Source organism: Plectropomus leopardus, chromosome 6, assembly GCF_008729295.1.
Source record: "Plectropomus leopardus isolate mb chromosome 6, YSFRI_Pleo_2.0, whole genome shotgun sequence".
Classification (NCBI taxonomy): Eukaryota; Metazoa; Chordata; class Actinopteri; order Perciformes; family Serranidae; genus Plectropomus; species Plectropomus leopardus.
Genome location: NC_056468.1, coordinates 28349740 through 28366925, shown reverse-complemented (window position 1 = coordinate 28366925; position 17186 = coordinate 28349740). Strand labels below are relative to the sequence as shown.

General features: G+C 41.0%; 1 protein-coding gene across 2 annotated transcripts in view; it reads left to right on the top strand.

Annotated features, from left to right (window-relative positions):
- gak (cyclin G associated kinase) overlaps positions 1-16830 on the top strand; it is a 32704-nt gene extending 15874 nt beyond the window's left edge. Inside the window, exons 10-30 of one of the 2 annotated variants that reach the window (XM_042487698.1) lie at positions 557-635; positions 2433-2550; positions 3548-3556; positions 5463-5512; positions 5774-5922; positions 6183-6305; positions 6476-6609; positions 6751-6945; positions 7063-7180; positions 7277-7356; positions 7535-7728; positions 7940-8101; positions 8359-8525; positions 9014-9266; positions 9352-9525; positions 12637-12774; positions 12911-12997; positions 13336-13617; positions 13896-14044; positions 14949-15125; positions 15790-16830. In XM_042487698.1, the coding sequence (XP_042343632.1) occupies positions 557-635; positions 2433-2550; positions 3548-3556; positions 5463-5512; positions 5774-5922; positions 6183-6305; positions 6476-6609; positions 6751-6945; positions 7063-7180; positions 7277-7356; positions 7535-7728; positions 7940-8101; positions 8359-8525; positions 9014-9266; positions 9352-9525; positions 12637-12774; positions 12911-12997; positions 13336-13617; positions 13896-14044; positions 14949-15125; positions 15790-15891 (2940 nt within the window). In that variant the 3' untranslated portion in view covers positions 15892-16830. The remainder of the gene's footprint in view (positions 1-556; positions 636-2432; positions 2551-3547; positions 3557-5462; positions 5513-5773; positions 5923-6182; positions 6306-6475; positions 6610-6750; positions 6946-7062; positions 7181-7276; positions 7357-7534; positions 7729-7939; positions 8102-8358; positions 8526-9013; positions 9267-9351; positions 9526-12636; positions 12775-12910; positions 12998-13335; positions 13618-13895; positions 14045-14948; positions 15126-15789) is intronic. The other variant, XM_042487699.1, reaches the window with a different exon arrangement.
- The last annotated feature ends 356 nt before the right edge of the window (positions 16831-17186 follow it).

Genomic DNA, 17186 nt, shown 5'->3' with positions numbered 1-17186 from the left:
AAACTTGTGAAGAAAGGGAGCAGAGATGGAAGTGAAATACTGAGAGGGAAATACGGTAGACATCTCGGAGGGGAAGCGAGTCGCAGAGGCTGTCTGGCTGCGTTTAACGCAGACACTCACATCCGAAAATAACTTTATCTAGCACGTCTGACACAAACTATTTTTTCAATTGCAACGTGTTATGATTGTGCTACTTTTTGGGATTCTTTTTGACTGGTGACTTTTTATCCAGGGACAGAGACAAGACCTGTTGCTTAACAATCAGAATTTTGGTGCTATTTTTCTCTTCCTCTCTTTGAGGTCGTCCGAACATAATTTTCTATCAAGGCATATGTTTATTCCTTACTGGGATGTAATATGGTATTTCTATTTTTTAAGATTACTTTTTTTGCATTTTTAAGACAGATCTGTTTTGATAATTTTAGGTAAAATCTTAGGTCCTTTTTTCTTTTCTTTCTTTCGCCAACTTTATCCTTACTTTGTTGAGCTACCTGTAACAATGTTGAGTGCGTACCACTGTTGGCGTCCAGTGTATGACGGCTATGAATGTCTGCAGCTGCTGGAGCAGAACGGAGGTTTTGGCAACAACGTAGCCCAGCCGCCCATGCAGATCCACAACGTCCACAACAATGCAGGTAAAGGTTTGTTTGGATAACATCATTATGCTTGCTATGTGTTTTGAACAGAGAGTTTGCAGGTGTGTGTTTGTTTTTTTGTCCCCTGGGGAGAAGTTAAAGCCTAGTTGTCATGTCATTGCACTGTTCCAAAAAAGAAATTTAACAACATATTACCTCATAAGCCATCTCTGGCATATCCATAAATTTGTTTTGCTGCATTCAAACAAACTAGAAAAGTAATTGCATACAACTACCGTTGCTTACAAAGAGCTGTAGAGTTGATTTGTTGGGCTAAATTGTGCCTTTTAGGTGTGATTGTGACAGACAATTTCATTAAGCTGCTCTTTTTTAGTTCAACCTCTAATTTCTAATCAGCCAGGAACACATGTTCTCACACACACGTATCCACACCCTCATGACCCCACCCATATCACTGAGAGTCATGTAGGGTAGTAAGTGGTCTGGTTAGTTCACTATGGTCACTGTTACTATAAAAAGTCTGCCTTGTAAGAACAAGGGTCATGTCTGACAGTCAGTAGATCTGTTCCACATCCTCATTTTCTTCAGAAATTATCATGATAGCCTTGATGATGAGTTATAAACTTATAAATACAGTAGAAATTTGCATGATAAGATATCTTGGCCTAAATCTCATTTCTCAGTCATTATGAAACAGTAAGAGAACATTATAGTCTTGTTCCACTCACTGCGTCAATGTCTAAGCCAGCGGAGCCAGTAAACCAGTATTATTGTGACTCTGTAACCCACTAACCTTGACAGATCTTGACTGTTAACCTGAGGCCAACAGGCTCACATGCAGCTTGTGTAATTTATTCAGCAGGATGACATTTTAATATGTCACAGGACTGATTACCTACCAAAGTGTGGGTTAGAGAAAACAAACTTTACAGACACAGACCACATATTGGCATCTGGCACAATGACTGTTGGTGTTTTCACACTGTTCAGTATGTCTGAAGCAGACTGACGCCGCACACTATGCAATTTTATTTTTCTTGATTTTTTTGTTTTGTTTTTATTAAAATATTTGACTTAGGAATAAGAGCATGATCTGAAGAAACTTCATAAGAAAATCATATTTGTAAATCATCTGTACCTTTTCTCTAAACTAGCATAATAGGCTTTTCCATACACACACACACACACACACAAACACAAACACACGTGCAGGTTGTGTACTGTCCATTAAGAGGATTTCTGCACAGCCAGTGAACCATCTGTCGAAAGGCAGAAGATGTTTGCTTTTTCTCTTGAGGAGTGGCTACAGTCCCTCTGACCATTCACACTATCAGACCTGATGAAGTTAAGTCAGTCTGAGTCATCTGCCTGTTGTATCTCGACATCTGGCAGCTCCACCAAAGCTGAAAGCAGCTGGTTTTAATCCACTGCATTTACTGCAAAGTGCAACAAACAATCCATTTTTACTCTATTTGCTGAACCAGTCCTTAATGTCATGAAGTGTGTGTGAGTGTTTGTAATGTCCTGCACATTGCAGCTAAGAGCAGATCGCCTTTTTTTGACACTGTTTACCCTCATCCACAGTCAGAATATGGATTTTACTTTTCTATTTTAGTTGTCATTTATTGTAGCTTGGCTGATGTGTTTACGTCCATTTATTCAATGATAATTAGAAATTGCAAATATTACACATTTTGCACAGTTTCATGCAAGGATTGCAAAAATGTTGTTGTTGTCATTGTAGGTTAAACTGTGACCCTGATCTCTCTAGCTAAACCCAATGTCAGTGCTATCCATCATATTGAGCATTTTCTCTTTCCCCCATCATGCCTTTAGGCATATATGACCCTGATCAGGCGGGCAGTGGCCTCTTCGATATCTTAAGAGGAGGGACAGAGCGCTTCCTGACCAACATTAAGGACACATCCTCCAAGGTTATCCAGTCAGTAGCCAGGTGAGGTGCTCCAACTCTGTTATCATTGTTGTATTTACTGATATTCTATTGGCAGTTGAATGCTTTTCAGTTAATCTTTGTTTGCACACATTGTGTTGTATTCATTTCACCTGACAGTCAGTTCTTTGCTCACTTGGCATAACATGGACATGGGTTGCTGAACTAATCTTATGATTCACATTATTTTTAGTTTGTCAACCTGCGGAGTGGCCTGAACATTCAGTTAAACTTAACATATTTTTTCACGGACCACTGCAACTTCACATATGCGTACTTACTCAAGTGAGACAATTCTAACACCATGTTTGCTTTGGTAATCTTGTATTGCAGTTTTTGAAGGGGAATAACTGTAGAATTTAAATTCATTGTACTCAAAGTGTGCATTCATGGTCTGGAATATTATAATCAACACACACAAAACGGCATAGCAGTTTTGTAAACCATACTATTTGTTAATTATTGGCCACCATGTTTCATCACAGTTGCATCAGCCTGGAGTAAACGTAGATGATTGTACACCTGCAAACTGCCAATGCAAGCTTTCATACTCATACTTACCCTGACCCCAGATTTACTTTTTTAAAAGGAACATTTTGCTGCTTGGCTGTCTGAAATGTGCTTCTGTACTCTCTTACTCTGTAAAAAACTTATTTCAAGTCATCTCTCTTTTTAGTTATTTTACCAACTGGTATAAGAGTAAGTCAGTGGACAGTGGGAGTAATCTGGTCTGCTACACTTGACTTGACAGGAGAAATTATTAACAATTGTTGATGTTAAAGACAGGTGGCCTCTGTGACTGATATGTAAAAAAAAAAAAAGGTTGAGAATAAGCAAAGTGTTCCTTTAAGCCACTCTACCAATTTCCGTTCAAGTTTGTTGTTTCATTTGGTTCTTCTATCATCGGTTTGTTCCATTTGTTTAGTCGTTTTGTTTATTTTTTGTTGTTTCTTTTCTCTGTCCCAATCCCTCATGGTCCCACTATGTGTCCATCACCTAGCAACCCAAGGTAAATATGGGTCAGTGAAGTGCGTCAGCTCATGCGTTGCTCTGTGTGCTCCTGTAGTCTGTGTTTGATTTAGAGAAAGAGAAACCCTACTAAGCCCTTTGCTGTGCCATGTCCGCCATCACAGCTTGCTGATCCTAACATCACACGTTCAGTAATTCACTTGAATGAATGCAGAGCGTCATGTGAATGTAAAGATGTGTATCATTTAAAGACTGGATGGAAGGGTCCGATGATTGGAAGATGATATTAGTGAATGAAAAAACAAGAGAAACATATGCATGGTAGAGGAAATTAACAGGACAGTCAATAACAAGTTACATATTAAAGAGCGGGTGGTTAAGAGATGATGGCCTTTGTCTGAAAGGTACATTTTTATCTTAAATTTTGGATCTCAATATTGTAAGTGTTGTCTTTTCCTGTCTTTACCTGAACGTACTGGACTGTTATATTGTCTGCCTTTACCCACTTAGTCATTATATTACTGATGATTATAAATAAAAAATATCATTGTGTCATTTTTTTGTGAAAGCACCAACAGTCAAGTCATCAATATTGTCACAAAGTCAATATTGGGGTATTTGGTCCAAAATATTGTGATTTTTGATTTTCTCCATATCGCCCAGGCCTACTTTTGGCCATGTTAACCATTTATCCATTAATTTTAGCAAGGAATTTGATCTATTTATCAATATTTTTATATATATATTTCAACCATTTCTTCACATTTAACACACATTTAGTTTTAGGTCTTTGCACACTTTTATTTTCCCCTCAAATAAATTGAGCTTCAATCTTTCCACAAACCCCAACTTCAGTAGTGCCCCAGTTTGGGAATCTCCAACCTTTATGAATGAATGAATGAGTGTATGGTAGTTAATTTTTTTCTAATTTGGCTCCACTGCTTACTTAATCACCATTCCAGCTAAATCTGTGCCTTAACCAGCATCACCTGTCTGTCCTGACATCACACAGATAAAATTGAGTGTCATCAACATAGATAGATTAATTTCTTTGCTTGGCCTAAAGTTGGTGTGTGTGTACTCAATTTTAATATGCAGTTGGAATCATATTACATTGTTTTTTCTGTTGTCATTGTTCCAATATGATTTATTTTGCTGTCAGATCTAATGTAGTCTACTCTGTATGTCAGTTCAGTAAGGGATAATGTATCAGGAGTGGCTCATTGATGCAAAATAAACCCTGACAGGATCACAACGCCAAGGGGTCTATCTCACAGTAATGACCAGTTCTCTGCACATTATTCCTTTTATTGCACGGCTACCTATTACAGAAATCAACTTGAGACAAAATGCTGGTTTAAAAATGCTATTATTGCTTCTGCTAAGCATCTATGATTAGAACTGCATTCAAAATGTTGGTCAATCATTCAGAAATAATAGTAAAATGTTGACCGATCAGAATCGAGAATTCAATAAAGCTGTGCAATAACTGTCAAGGAACTATTGGCAGTAATGATCCTCTTGAGTGTATTCTCATGCAACAACAAGCATCTCCCAGATGCATGTGCTGCATCAAAACTTAAGGAAAGATAAATGCATTTGGTTTTTTTTGTTGCATGATAAAGGGACAGCCTTTATGAAAACCTGCTGACAATCTGTGTTGTGTGGTAGCTTTGGCAGAGATGCCCATACAGGCATCAATTCAGAGCATCTCTATCCTGCTCCATCGTGGTTTCAGAACCAGTCATATCAGTTTATCATAAGACAAAGCTTTCTGGTTTCTGAACCTGTTTGCATTACCGAGCTGTTTGTTAATGGCTATATCTGTGCAGTCTCCCAGATATTAGTCAAACTCTTTCATTTCTTGTAGTGATTTGCATTTTTCCTCCTTCCCAAATGTTGTAAACCTACTCCTCTTATGAGTGCATTTGTGATTTTTCTAACAGCTATGCCAAAGGAGACCTAGATATTTCATACATCACCTCCAGAATAGCAGGTATGCATCAAACTTACCTATACATTGTCTTAGCTCTCTGGTACTGCATAATTTTGTCATTATTCTGTATTACACATGATCAAAACAAGGTTAGGGTAATCCATTCAGACATGGCTTAAATGAAAGTGATGTGACCTAATATCTTTAATATTATTTAACATTTAGAGAAATGGATTAACTGTTGACGTCATTGTTACACATATTTTTCTTTTTGTGTGTGTGTGTGTGTGTGTGTGTGTGTGCGTGTGTGTATGTGTATAGTTATGTCCTTCCCAGCAGAGGGGGTGGAGTCAGCAATAAAGAACAACATTGAGGATGTCCGTCTGTTCTTGGACTCGCGTCATGCTGGTCACTATGCTGTTTACAACCTCTCCAGACGATCATACAGGCCTTCTCGATTCCACAACAGGGTATGAAGTGTGTGTTTGTGTGTGCGTTCACCTTTTTGATGGGTAGATGTGTTCTTCAATATATGTTTGTCATTGCTGTGAGTGGATTGTCTGTTTACTCTTAGCAGTCACAGTGTCCAAACATCTTCTCTCTTTTTGGCACTATAATACATCTGTTTATCGCCCCTGTATTTGTTATTGTTTACACCGGGTCATCTTTTCACTTTTCTGCAGCCATATGAGATATCCTGTTGTATTTAGGTGTGTGTCTTTGTGCGTAGGTTTCAGAGTGTAACTGGCAAGTGCGGCGTGCTCCCAACCTCCGCAGTCTCTACAGTGTGTGTAAGAACATGCATCTATGGCTGAAACAAGATCAAAGGAACATCTGTATAGTACACTGTCTGGTAAGTTAACTCTATGCCTAGTGGATGACTAACATGACTGATCATTTAGTCCGTCATGCATGCGCAGACAGAAAAAGATTGCGTCTCACATGGATGATAAGGAGAAAAATAAGGAGGAGGATAACGCTTGCAGTATGTGTAATTGTTACCTTCATCTTGTGCTTCTGTAGGACGGCAGGGCAGCATCTGCAGTGGCAGTTTGCTCCTTCCTGTGTTTCTGTCGCCTTTTCACCACAGCTGAGGCGGCTGTCTACATGTTCTCAATGAAACGCTGCCCGCCCGGCATAGCACCTTCACACAAGAGGTATAAAAAAACACACTGGTTGGAATTTTTTTCATTTGGATTTCACTCAAGATTCATGATTTATTTTTACCTCCTCCTACACCAGAAATTCTCTCTTCAGCAAAAGCTAAGAGTACATGATCTTGTTTTTGATTGTTGCAGGTATATTGAGTATATGTGCGACATGATGGCAGAGGAGCCCATCGTCCCCCACAGCAAGCCCATAACAATTCGCTCCATCGTCATGACACCCGTGCCGCTGTTCAACAAGCAGCGGAATGGGTGCAGGCCATTCTGCGAAGTTTATGTTGGAGATGAAAGAGTCCTCACGACATCGCAGGAGTACGACAAGATGAAGTAAGTTCATATCCACAAAGAAACACCTTTCAGCATTCCTGTGTGGGATGAAATTAGTAAGACAAATTTTGCCATTTCAATTATTCATTCTCTCTTTCACTCTTTTGTTCTTTCCAGGGACTTTAAGATGGAGGATGGCAGAGCAGAGATTCCCCTCAATGTGACAGTCCAAGGAGATGTACTGGTGGTAATCTACCATGCAAGATCGACACTAGGAGGACGTCTGCAGGCCAAGGTACACGCACACCCACAAGCTTAAGTGCAACAAAAATAACTTAGTACATTCTGGACAAAAAAGAAAGCTAATTTTAAACTCTATAATGTGTTTCAGATGGCATCCATGAAAATGTTCCAGATCCAGTTCCACACAGGCTTTGTCCCCAGAAATGCGACGACTGTCAAGTTTGCCAAGTATGTACACAATTTGGAGAAATGCAATACTTTGACCAAACAAGATCACTGTCCCTCGAAGCTCCACATTTCTATTTTCTTTACAATATTATCACCTATAACATATTATTTTCTAATCATCTCTTGCAATGTGCTTTCTCCACGACTCTCCCTTTCCCATCTACCTGTTGCTTATCAGGTATGACTTGGATGCCTGTGACATCCAGGAGAAATACCCAGACTTGTTCCAGGTCAACTTGGACATCGAAGTGGAACCCAGAGACAGACCCAGCACCAAGACTCCTCCGTGGGAGGGCTTTCAAACCAAGGGCCTCAACCCCAAAATCCTTTTCTCCTCTCGTGATGAACAGCAGGAAATCCTCAGCAAATTTGGTAGGTCGCAGTGCTTTGCAAAAGCTGTGGGGTTATGAGTGAAACAGTTTGGTTTGCAGTGTGTCTCCATCCATCTATTTCTCTGCTCACTTACATATCACACAGCTTTCTTCTTTTCCACCCAAAAGCCCATGGGAGGCATGTTTTTCTGCTGTTTCTTTCTAATTTACTCATGCATTTAAACTAATACATTAAACCGTATTCACTACAGGTAAGCCAGAGCTTCCTCGTCAGCCGGGCTCCTCAGCATTTTATGATTCTGAGTCGCCACAGCCGGCTCAGACCCCAGAAGGCTCTAATGCAACAGAACCAGAGTCTCCTGTGAGCACCGACAGCAATGCCAACAACTTCTTCCAGACACTAGATTGGGAAGGTACTGTACTTGTTTTCTGTGATAATGTCTCATTTAAATCATCTTCATTTTTCCCTGTACAGCCTTAATATTACTGTTGTTGTCCATCATTAAAAAGAAGAGAGTGCTTCCCATTTTTATGCCTTAGTTTTCCCAGACACAACATAAACCGTAAAGCATCCTCAGCCCCTCGCATTTTCCCGTCTCACTCTATGACTCATTCCAGAGAAACATAAAGTGCCTTTGAATTTCCACTGAGCAGCGCCTTGTATTTGCAGATGTTAGCAGCCCTCAGGATGCCTCAGAAAGTCAAGGAGGGGGATCCATGAATGACCAGGAGGACGTGAGCGATCAATCAGAAGGAGAGTCCTACTCCTATTCTGCCCCCAGTGGGGAGCCACTGTCACGTGACCCCAGCGAACCACTGTTTGATGCCGATTTCCAGGTGGGAAAGTCTTGGATGGTTAATTATATCAATATCAATAGTTCCTTTAACCCTGTGAAACCTAGATGGGCATCATTTGTTCTAATGCCTCTCACAAGTATTTAAACCATTGAAACCTGAGCAAATACGTTTAATTCTCTCCAAAAACGTGGAAAAAATGCAATAAGCAAATTTCAAGAAACTGGTAAAGGTTGAACAGAAAATAACTTGAAAATTATTTTTTTAAAAAGTATTAGAATTACATATTCAAAATATATTACAGAATAAGTCATTTCTTGTTTGTTTTTAGTTTTTTTTATATTTGTGTGTGTGTGAGAGAGAGAGAGTGTGGTTCTACTTTGTTGCTAATTTTTGGGTCATTGTTTGCTTGCTTCTAACATGCTTCCCAAGTTTTTGAAAGACATTAGGCCCATTTTGTCAAGTTTCTAAGCCTTAATGTCCGCCAGTGTTAATTTCTGAGTTTCCTCAATGTCCCTTTCTTTTTGTAGACCTCCCCTCCTGCTGCCCAGGAATCTCCTGTGGGTGACACAGCTGACCTCTTGGGGTTGAACTCTGACCCTTCCATGTCCTCAACGTCCTCTGTGGCTCCTCATCAAGGAGCCCAGGGAGGAATGAAAGCTGCATCCAGCAACAGCGACCTCCTCAACGACCTGTTTGCACCCCCTGCTGGTCAGACCGCAGCAGTGCAGGAAGACTTGTTCTTCAGTGGGCCAGCCGGTGGGGCCACACCAGACTCAAAATGTAAGGGCTGAATACAAACTGACTGCACTGTTGTAAAAAAACCCCTCTCCAGGTAAACTTAAAGCATTTTTCTCTCTTTCTGCAGCCATGGGCGACCTGTTTGATCCGTTCGGGATGGGCTCTGGCTCTGGTGTCAGCTCCACCGTTGGTTCGTCTCGGCAGGCCTCTGGTCCCAATCTGTTTGGAGACTTGTTGGGTTCTGAAAGTTCATCTCACAGTAACCCTGCTCCTGCTTCTAACACAAGCCTCTTCAACCTCAGTAAGTTCATCAGCGAGTGTGATATCACTCAGTGTTATGTCCCAACTGTCATATATCTCAGTGTGATTCGAGGAGATGCAATGTGCTCTGACTCAGCAGCAGCAAACCTCCCTACAGTATCATAAAGTCTTTTCAGTTTTGCAGGACAAACCATTTTCCTCTTTTTTGCTAACACTGATGTGGGTGCCACATTCTTACCTCTCCTTCTTCTTTTTGTGATCACATTTTTCTTATTTTAGTTTCAAGATATGCACATATAATTACGGCAAGGATAGGTGTGACACATAGTATTGCAGTGAAAAATTAAAAACTAAAAATAAATCCCACCGACCCCACTGCCCACTTATCCACCTCATTAGATCTCTTCATGACAGGAGAATATGTGTCTGGGGGGAAAAAGAAAACTATAAACATGTTGCAGGAGTGTCCTGGATTATATCTATTTGTGCCGCACTACATATTATAAAATTACAGAAATTCTTGTGTTTTACTTAGAGCACTCGTCCAACATAATAGTTCTATCTTGAGCACCATGCATCCCAGCTACTGAAAGTTCCATATTTACAACATCGATATAAACATTTAACCTTAACTCTCCTTGTTTAAATTGGTTTTAAATGGGGCACCCAGTAGCTCACCTGTTAGAGCAGGCAAACCATGTAGTTAGGCCTGTGTCTTTGCCACCATGGCTGCAGGTTCGATCCCAACCACGGCCTTTTGTTGCATGTCATCCCCTCTCTCTCCACATTTCAAGCTTAAGTTGCCCTGTCAAATACAAGCAAAAAAAGGTTTAATAATTGGTTTTGATTATTAGCCCAAATTTATGACTTACATGCATTGTCCTCCATCACCCACTGATTGTAAGTACTTAACATTAGATGGCATTTAAACAGACAGGGTTACTTTACATAGTCTTTGTTATCTGGCTTCATCACAAGTTGACCTTTGGTGTATATATTGAAAGCCTTTAAAAATGACCCAGATCAATAGTTGTTTATTTTCATTTAAAAAATGTTAATCTTTTTCTGTTAGACTGTGTCTGTGTTCTGCACACATCATTGCAAGATATATGAGACTGTTCACTGGTATTCTCTGATTTTGGAGAAAACCCTATATGTTAACTTTTACTGCCAAACCTTTGGGAGCTAAATTACCACATTATACATCTACTTTATTGGCATATTACTGCAGTAACTACATAAGGTCGTCAGAAAGAATTCTCCTCTTGTTCCCTACATCCTAAACAGAGTTGGCTAAATCTACCTTTTCCTTCCACGCCCTGAAAGCTTGGAATGAGCTGCAAGGCATGATAAACCCAAAACCTTTACCCTCTCTTGACCTGCAGAGAAATACACCAAAACCAGTATTTAGGCTACAGAACAGCTGTCGTTTTTTTGTTTTTTTTGCCTTGATTTTTTTAAGCCTCTTCTGTAGGTTTTGTCTGTTCTGTTGTGGTTTGAGGTTGTTTTTTATTATATCATCTGTCCCTACTTGTACTTGTATTTGAAAGCTTTTAATTCTGCAGCCTACCTTAACCAGGGCTCTCTGTCAGAAGTGATACTGTATTTCAAAAGAACTTTTCTGTTTAAACGAAGGATAAATTGTGCTTCTTTACAACAGTTCAACGAGCGTCATTTACTAGTAAACACTAATGCGTGACAACAGATTACATTTTGTTTGTTCTGCTCGATTTTTTTTTTTTTTTTTTTTGCTCCGCCGACACAAATAGTTCCGCAACCGGTGGAAGTGACAGCTGTTGCCTAGCAACACAAAAAGTAGCCTGCTACACTGCGTTAACTAGGTCTTAGCGCAGGGCAACTGTTTAGTTTTATGTACAATTATCTGTGTGTTTCTAGTTTAATAAGATTGTGTTAACCGTAGCAGACTGTTTCCTTACCGGCTCATAACTGCAGTCTCCGCCGCCGTCAGCTGCTTCACTCGGCCGAGGAAACTCTGGCTCCCGTCGCCAGTGAAGGAGAGGACGGGTCAACCTTTCCTTGCTGGGCGAGCGACAGTCAGACTTCCCGTGCCGGTTTTAAAAGGGTCCTCGTCTCTGCGCCACATCTTTATAACGTAGTTGTGAACAGTCTTAAAGCACCAGGCGCGGGTTAGCCAGCTAGCTAAACTGAGGCAGCTAAGCTAAAACAACAGCACGGCTAACGGCTCCGCACGTGCACAGAAAAGCCCTCAGCGGCTTGTTGATGAACACCGCTGCCACCAGTGTAACATAAAGTCCCGGGTTCACCTCACTGAATAACTAATAAAACAATAAACGGGACGGAAGACGATGTGACAGCTCCACACTACAGTCTACAGTAACCTAAAAAACCATCAACCATGAATGTAGACCCAATTAACGATTTGGAACAGCTGTGAAGCGGAGTGATACATGAAGAGTTAAGACCATCAAATTGCTTGGTCGGAACTAACTGTTGTATAATAAAATAGTTGTTTGTATTTTGGTGCAAGCTTCTGTTCACATCATTGTAACTTTTATGAAACTGTTTAATGGTATTCACAGTTTTAAAGGTGATTTTTAAAAAAAAATAAATGTTATTGCTACAGCTATACTGGGTAAATTACCACATTACATACCTATTTCATTGGCATATTACTGTAGGTGTAACAGTAGGTCATCACCAAAAAATTCTATTCAAAGTCCCAAAAACCTGAACAGAGCTGGGTAAATCTGCCTTGTTCTTCCATGCCCTGAAAGCTTGGAATGAGCTGCAAGGCATGATAAACCTGGACCCTTTACCCTCTTGTGACCTGCGGAAAACACTTAGAAACCAGTTGTCACAGATCAGCGTATTGCTTTTTTGCCATGAATCTCTTGGATGTGCCTTGGATTTTCAGCATGTTTTGTGTCAGCTGTTGTGTTTTGATGGGTTTTTTTTGTGATCTGATCTGTCACTGTTTTAACTTGTATTTGAAACTTTTTAATTCTGCAGCCCATCTTGACCAGGACTCCCTGACAGAATACATATTGTATCACAATAGGACATTTCCAGTTAAATAAAGGATAAACTGTCATTTGCTTCAAGCAATGGAAGATGGCAACTTGCTAAAGGAACTTAATTGGCAATACTCTGTTATTTTGTGTCTTAACAGATAAGCTAGTGAATGATGTCCCTAAAATGACATCATCAGCCAGCCAACCAGACCTGCTGGGTGGATGGGACAGCTGGGCGGCTGCCACCACTGCTAGCATGAGCGCCACAACCAGCAAACCAAGTTATACCAACACAGGTGGGTGGAGGAACATTGAATAGGCATTTGTGGCTAACTGAAAATTTACTGAATATGAAATGAGTTTTGCAGATGGTCTTGAAAACTATGAAACAAACAAAAAAATCCAACTCTAACATTGTTCCTGTGTCTGTAGCTTCTAGTGTGTCATCTATGTCGAAGGCCAAGTCTCAGACCTTTGATCCCTTTGCCGACCTCGGAAACCTCGGCTCCAATTTACCAGGTAAGAGGCCTGGTCACATTTACAGTTCTGTAATGGTGATACTTTGCTGCCGTGAGCAGTGATCCTGAAAGCGGAAATTCCCTTACGAGAGGACTTCTTAAATGAGTGGAATTTGTATTTATAAATGTGGAAATAGAGTACTCATAGCAGCAGGCAGCCCTGCAGAAGCGCGACAGCAACAACGCTACCAATGTGAAAACCATGAGCGTGCAACACCCTGCAGTTCAGCGAGGTTGCCTTCATGCGCTGCTCATGCGCACAGTGTGTTTCTGGCCTTATGATCTTACAAACATATAAAATCATCTCAACTCACTATCATTTCTTCATGTTTCTTGCAGGTTCCTCCAGCAGTAATTTTTCCGGGCCTTCTTTTAGCGCAAAGGCGCCTTCCTCCTCCTCTTCCTCTTCTGCCAAGCCTCAAGCCCAGCCCTGGCAGGCGGGAAGACCAGCCTCCGCCCAGAACAAACCTTGGATGTCTGGATCAGGACAAGGGTCTGCGCCCAAAGCGCCCTCTGGACCTCAGGCTGCAGGCACACAGCCCACCAAACCCAACTACAACCTCAACTTCTCCAGTGTCATTGGTGGGAGGGAGGAAAGAGGAGTCCGTGGACCTGGATTTGGTAAGAGACATTGAGGAGAGGGGAAGGGTTTTGTTTAAGGAGTTTATAATTGTCACTCAAATATTACTCAAAAATGGTTTTCTCAGCTCATATAAATCAATAAATGTGATTAGCTCTGGAATTTACCAGCCACTGAAAATGGACGTTGAAAATTAAAAAGTTACTAGGAACTTCTAATGTTATGTATTGATCTGTTTAACAATGTCTGCTTGCATCTTTTTACTTCCACACAATTTTTATATCAGACCTTCATTTCTCTGTGCTGTGTTACGCTGCAGGCCCCAAGCCGAAGGTAAAGGAGGATGATTTCGAGGACCTGCTGTCAACTCAGGGTTTTTCCTCTCGGCCTGATAAGAAAGGACCAAGGACTATCGCTGAAATGAGGAGACAGGAGATCACAAAAGACATTGATCCGCTTAAATTACAGGTAACAAACTAAATACATATGTTAAAGACATGACACACTGAAAAATACACATCAAAACACATTCTTCAGTTGATGAAATGTGAATGTGATGCATTTTTTGTGGCTGGAGGGTTGCTGGTATTGTCTGTCTGGTATTAGAAACACTGAGGTGCCCTTGAGCCAGTGATTGTACTGGGCAGCTTCCAGATGTTGGTGTGTTAAGTGTTCCATTAAAAAAAAGAAAACACAGCTTGTGGCAAAACTTCCTTGAATAAATAATGTATTATGCAGGAATCCCTGCAGTGCTTGTACATACACTGCAAGATAGTGTAGTATTGTAGGGACATTGCATTTGTTGCTATGGAAAAGACAATACTTAAGAAAACTGACTTAGCAACAACAGCCCTGAACTACCTGTCCAAATGGGAAAAAAGTCAACTCTATGTGGCTTTTCAGCCCCATCCTCTTATTTAGTGTTTGCCAGAGAACGTGAAAGTCAACCCCAGATTCACTCTTTTTTTGGAACAAACTTTGTCTTCTTGGCATTTAGCATTTTTTCTGCACCGTATAAGAAGTTAAAGTATGCCTTCCTCTTAAATACATACTGCCTACAGCCTGCTGCCTGGTGGCTACCTTTTTAGAAAGTCCTGAACTCACCTGCACACTGTAATTGGCTATATACCCCAAAACGTCCTGACCACAACAAAATACAGGCAGAGGGCAGAGTCTCTGCAGATAAGTACACCTCTACACACTTCAGGTGGGTTGTAGTTGATAATTTGGAGGGATTTCTGTTGTATTAAGTCAGGCACCTTTAGGCAGGTGATACTCAGATTTACCTAACAAGGTAGCCTCCAGAGCTGATCTGTGTTTTGTGTGTTGTTATGCTGAACGTATTAAGGTTTGTTTCATTGTCTTGCTGTAGATCTTGGACTGGATTGAGGGGAAGGAGCGAAACATCCGAGCGCTGCTGTCGACTCTGCACACTGTGCTGTGGGAGGGTGAGACCCGCTGGAAGCCTGTGGGCATGGCCGACCTGGTGACACCTGACCAGGTGAAGAAGTACTACAGGAAGGCCGTGCTGATTGTCCATCCAGATAAGGTACAGTATAACCAAAAAAACTATTCCAATAGATGACAAGTAAACACTGAATTCTGTAAATCAGTCATGTCCAAAGACCGGTCCCGAGGGCTAGCTGTGGCCCTCACACTAATTTTAAACAGCCCTGGACTTGTCTTTCAAAATATACTGTATGATTATGCAAGATGGCTTTGCATTTATTTTCATTCACCTCACGATGGCAGGACAATCATAGTTTGTAGACATGCACCAAGTAGGAAGTATGCAGGCGGATCAGATATGTTTTTTTCATAGACAAATGGTAAATAAACAAACAGTTACCTAACACCAGATATTTCCTGTTAGGTACCAAATATGGCCACAACAAAGAAGCATAAAGTCAACAGCGAGGGCTGCTGCTCCCAGGAGCAGTTGAAAGTTTAATACTTTTTCACTTTTAGATAAATTGGTTGCATATGTGTCATTTGTATTTGATTTTTTAATAACCCCCATAATGCAAGAAGTGTTTGGCCCACAGGTATTTTCACAAAAACTAATCTGGCCGCCATTCAAAAAAGTTTGGACACCCCTGCTGTAAATCATTAAAGTTATTTCCAGCAGGATTTAGGAATATTTCAGTTCTCTTATTTATTTATTTTAATTCTTAATTAATCAGCAGATCTATGTTCCCTCTCTCTCTCTGCAGGCAACAGGCCAGTCTTATGAAGATTATGCTAAGATGATCTTCATGGAATTGAACGACGCCTGGTCAGAGTTCGAGAACCAGGGATCCAAAGCACTCTTCTAAAACACCTGGTCTACATCCCAGCTAGACCAGACTGGACTGGACTGGATTCAGCCTAACTCAGCAGGGGTTAGACTGGGCCAGATTGGACAGGACTGAGCCCACATTGGGCCTTAGGGGGCGCAGAGCCTCTGAGAGGTGTCCTCTCTATCATTCCCTTCACTCCCTTCTTCCTTCTTTACTTTCCTCTGTTTCTACAGTCAAAGGAAAAAAGACCTTTTCGCCTCATGTCCGGCTGTAGTGAAAATTCATAAACAGCTGGTAAAATAAACATTGTGATCGTTGTTAAACTCACTGCCTACCTGTACGACTGCCTGAGTGGTGCTGCAAACATCTGGAGGGAAGGATGGGTGACAATCACATGAAGAAGAAATGAATACTACATAAAAATACAAGGACTTTTGAGATTATGATGACAGTTGTATCCAGATTTAAAATAAATGAATGACCCCACACTAATAAAACGCTGGTTGAATATGGCTGTGGCTGGTTAAGTTGGTAAGCACTTTTGCAAACAGTCATCCCACTGACTGGTAGAAACAAAAATAAACATTTTTCAGCATGCCATTCGACGTGGAAGTGTTTTTAAGCTTAGCGAATGTCGCTTAAGAATTTTGGAGCAAACCAGCCACAGAAACCATCAGACGAAAAGAATCTGGCCTCTGATGCAGAAGCAGGATTTTGTAATTTCTGTTGATGCCCATTAATACTTTGAAGTGCACCTTTTGGGGTCGACGGCTGCTTGTTGTTGAGCAATTTCCTCTCCAGAAAGACAAGACTATTGCCTGCTGAACACTACTAGTGCTGCTTCTACCATTACAGTTACACGCACACTCCTCAGATTGGTGTTAAAATCTGCATCCAAAACTTCTGACAAACTTGTTTTGGAGCCCCATATAAACTGAAGCGGGCAGTTTAATGTTGTTTTTTTGAAGTGCTCTTTTAATTCCACCCACTCAGGCTATACTGTGTAGCTGACTGCATGCTCTCCCACACCGAACCTCTCAACAGCGGGAGGTAGGTGTGTTCGAATTCAAAACCAGGGTAGTCCAAACGGGCGGTGGCTCTTTTATTGAAGTGCGCTTTTTCTTGTAGCAGAAATGGAGCCTGATGAGCAGTCACACTGCTCATCTCCATCATCACTGTCATTATTAACGCCTCTCTTTGTCTCTGCAACCTCTACACACCTCCGGCGCTGAGTTCAGTGGACATTTTTTGTCAGTGCATTGGAGGAGATCAAAAAGTGAAGCAATGAAAAGAGAATATGTTGATTTGATCTTGGTTTTTGACTTGTATTT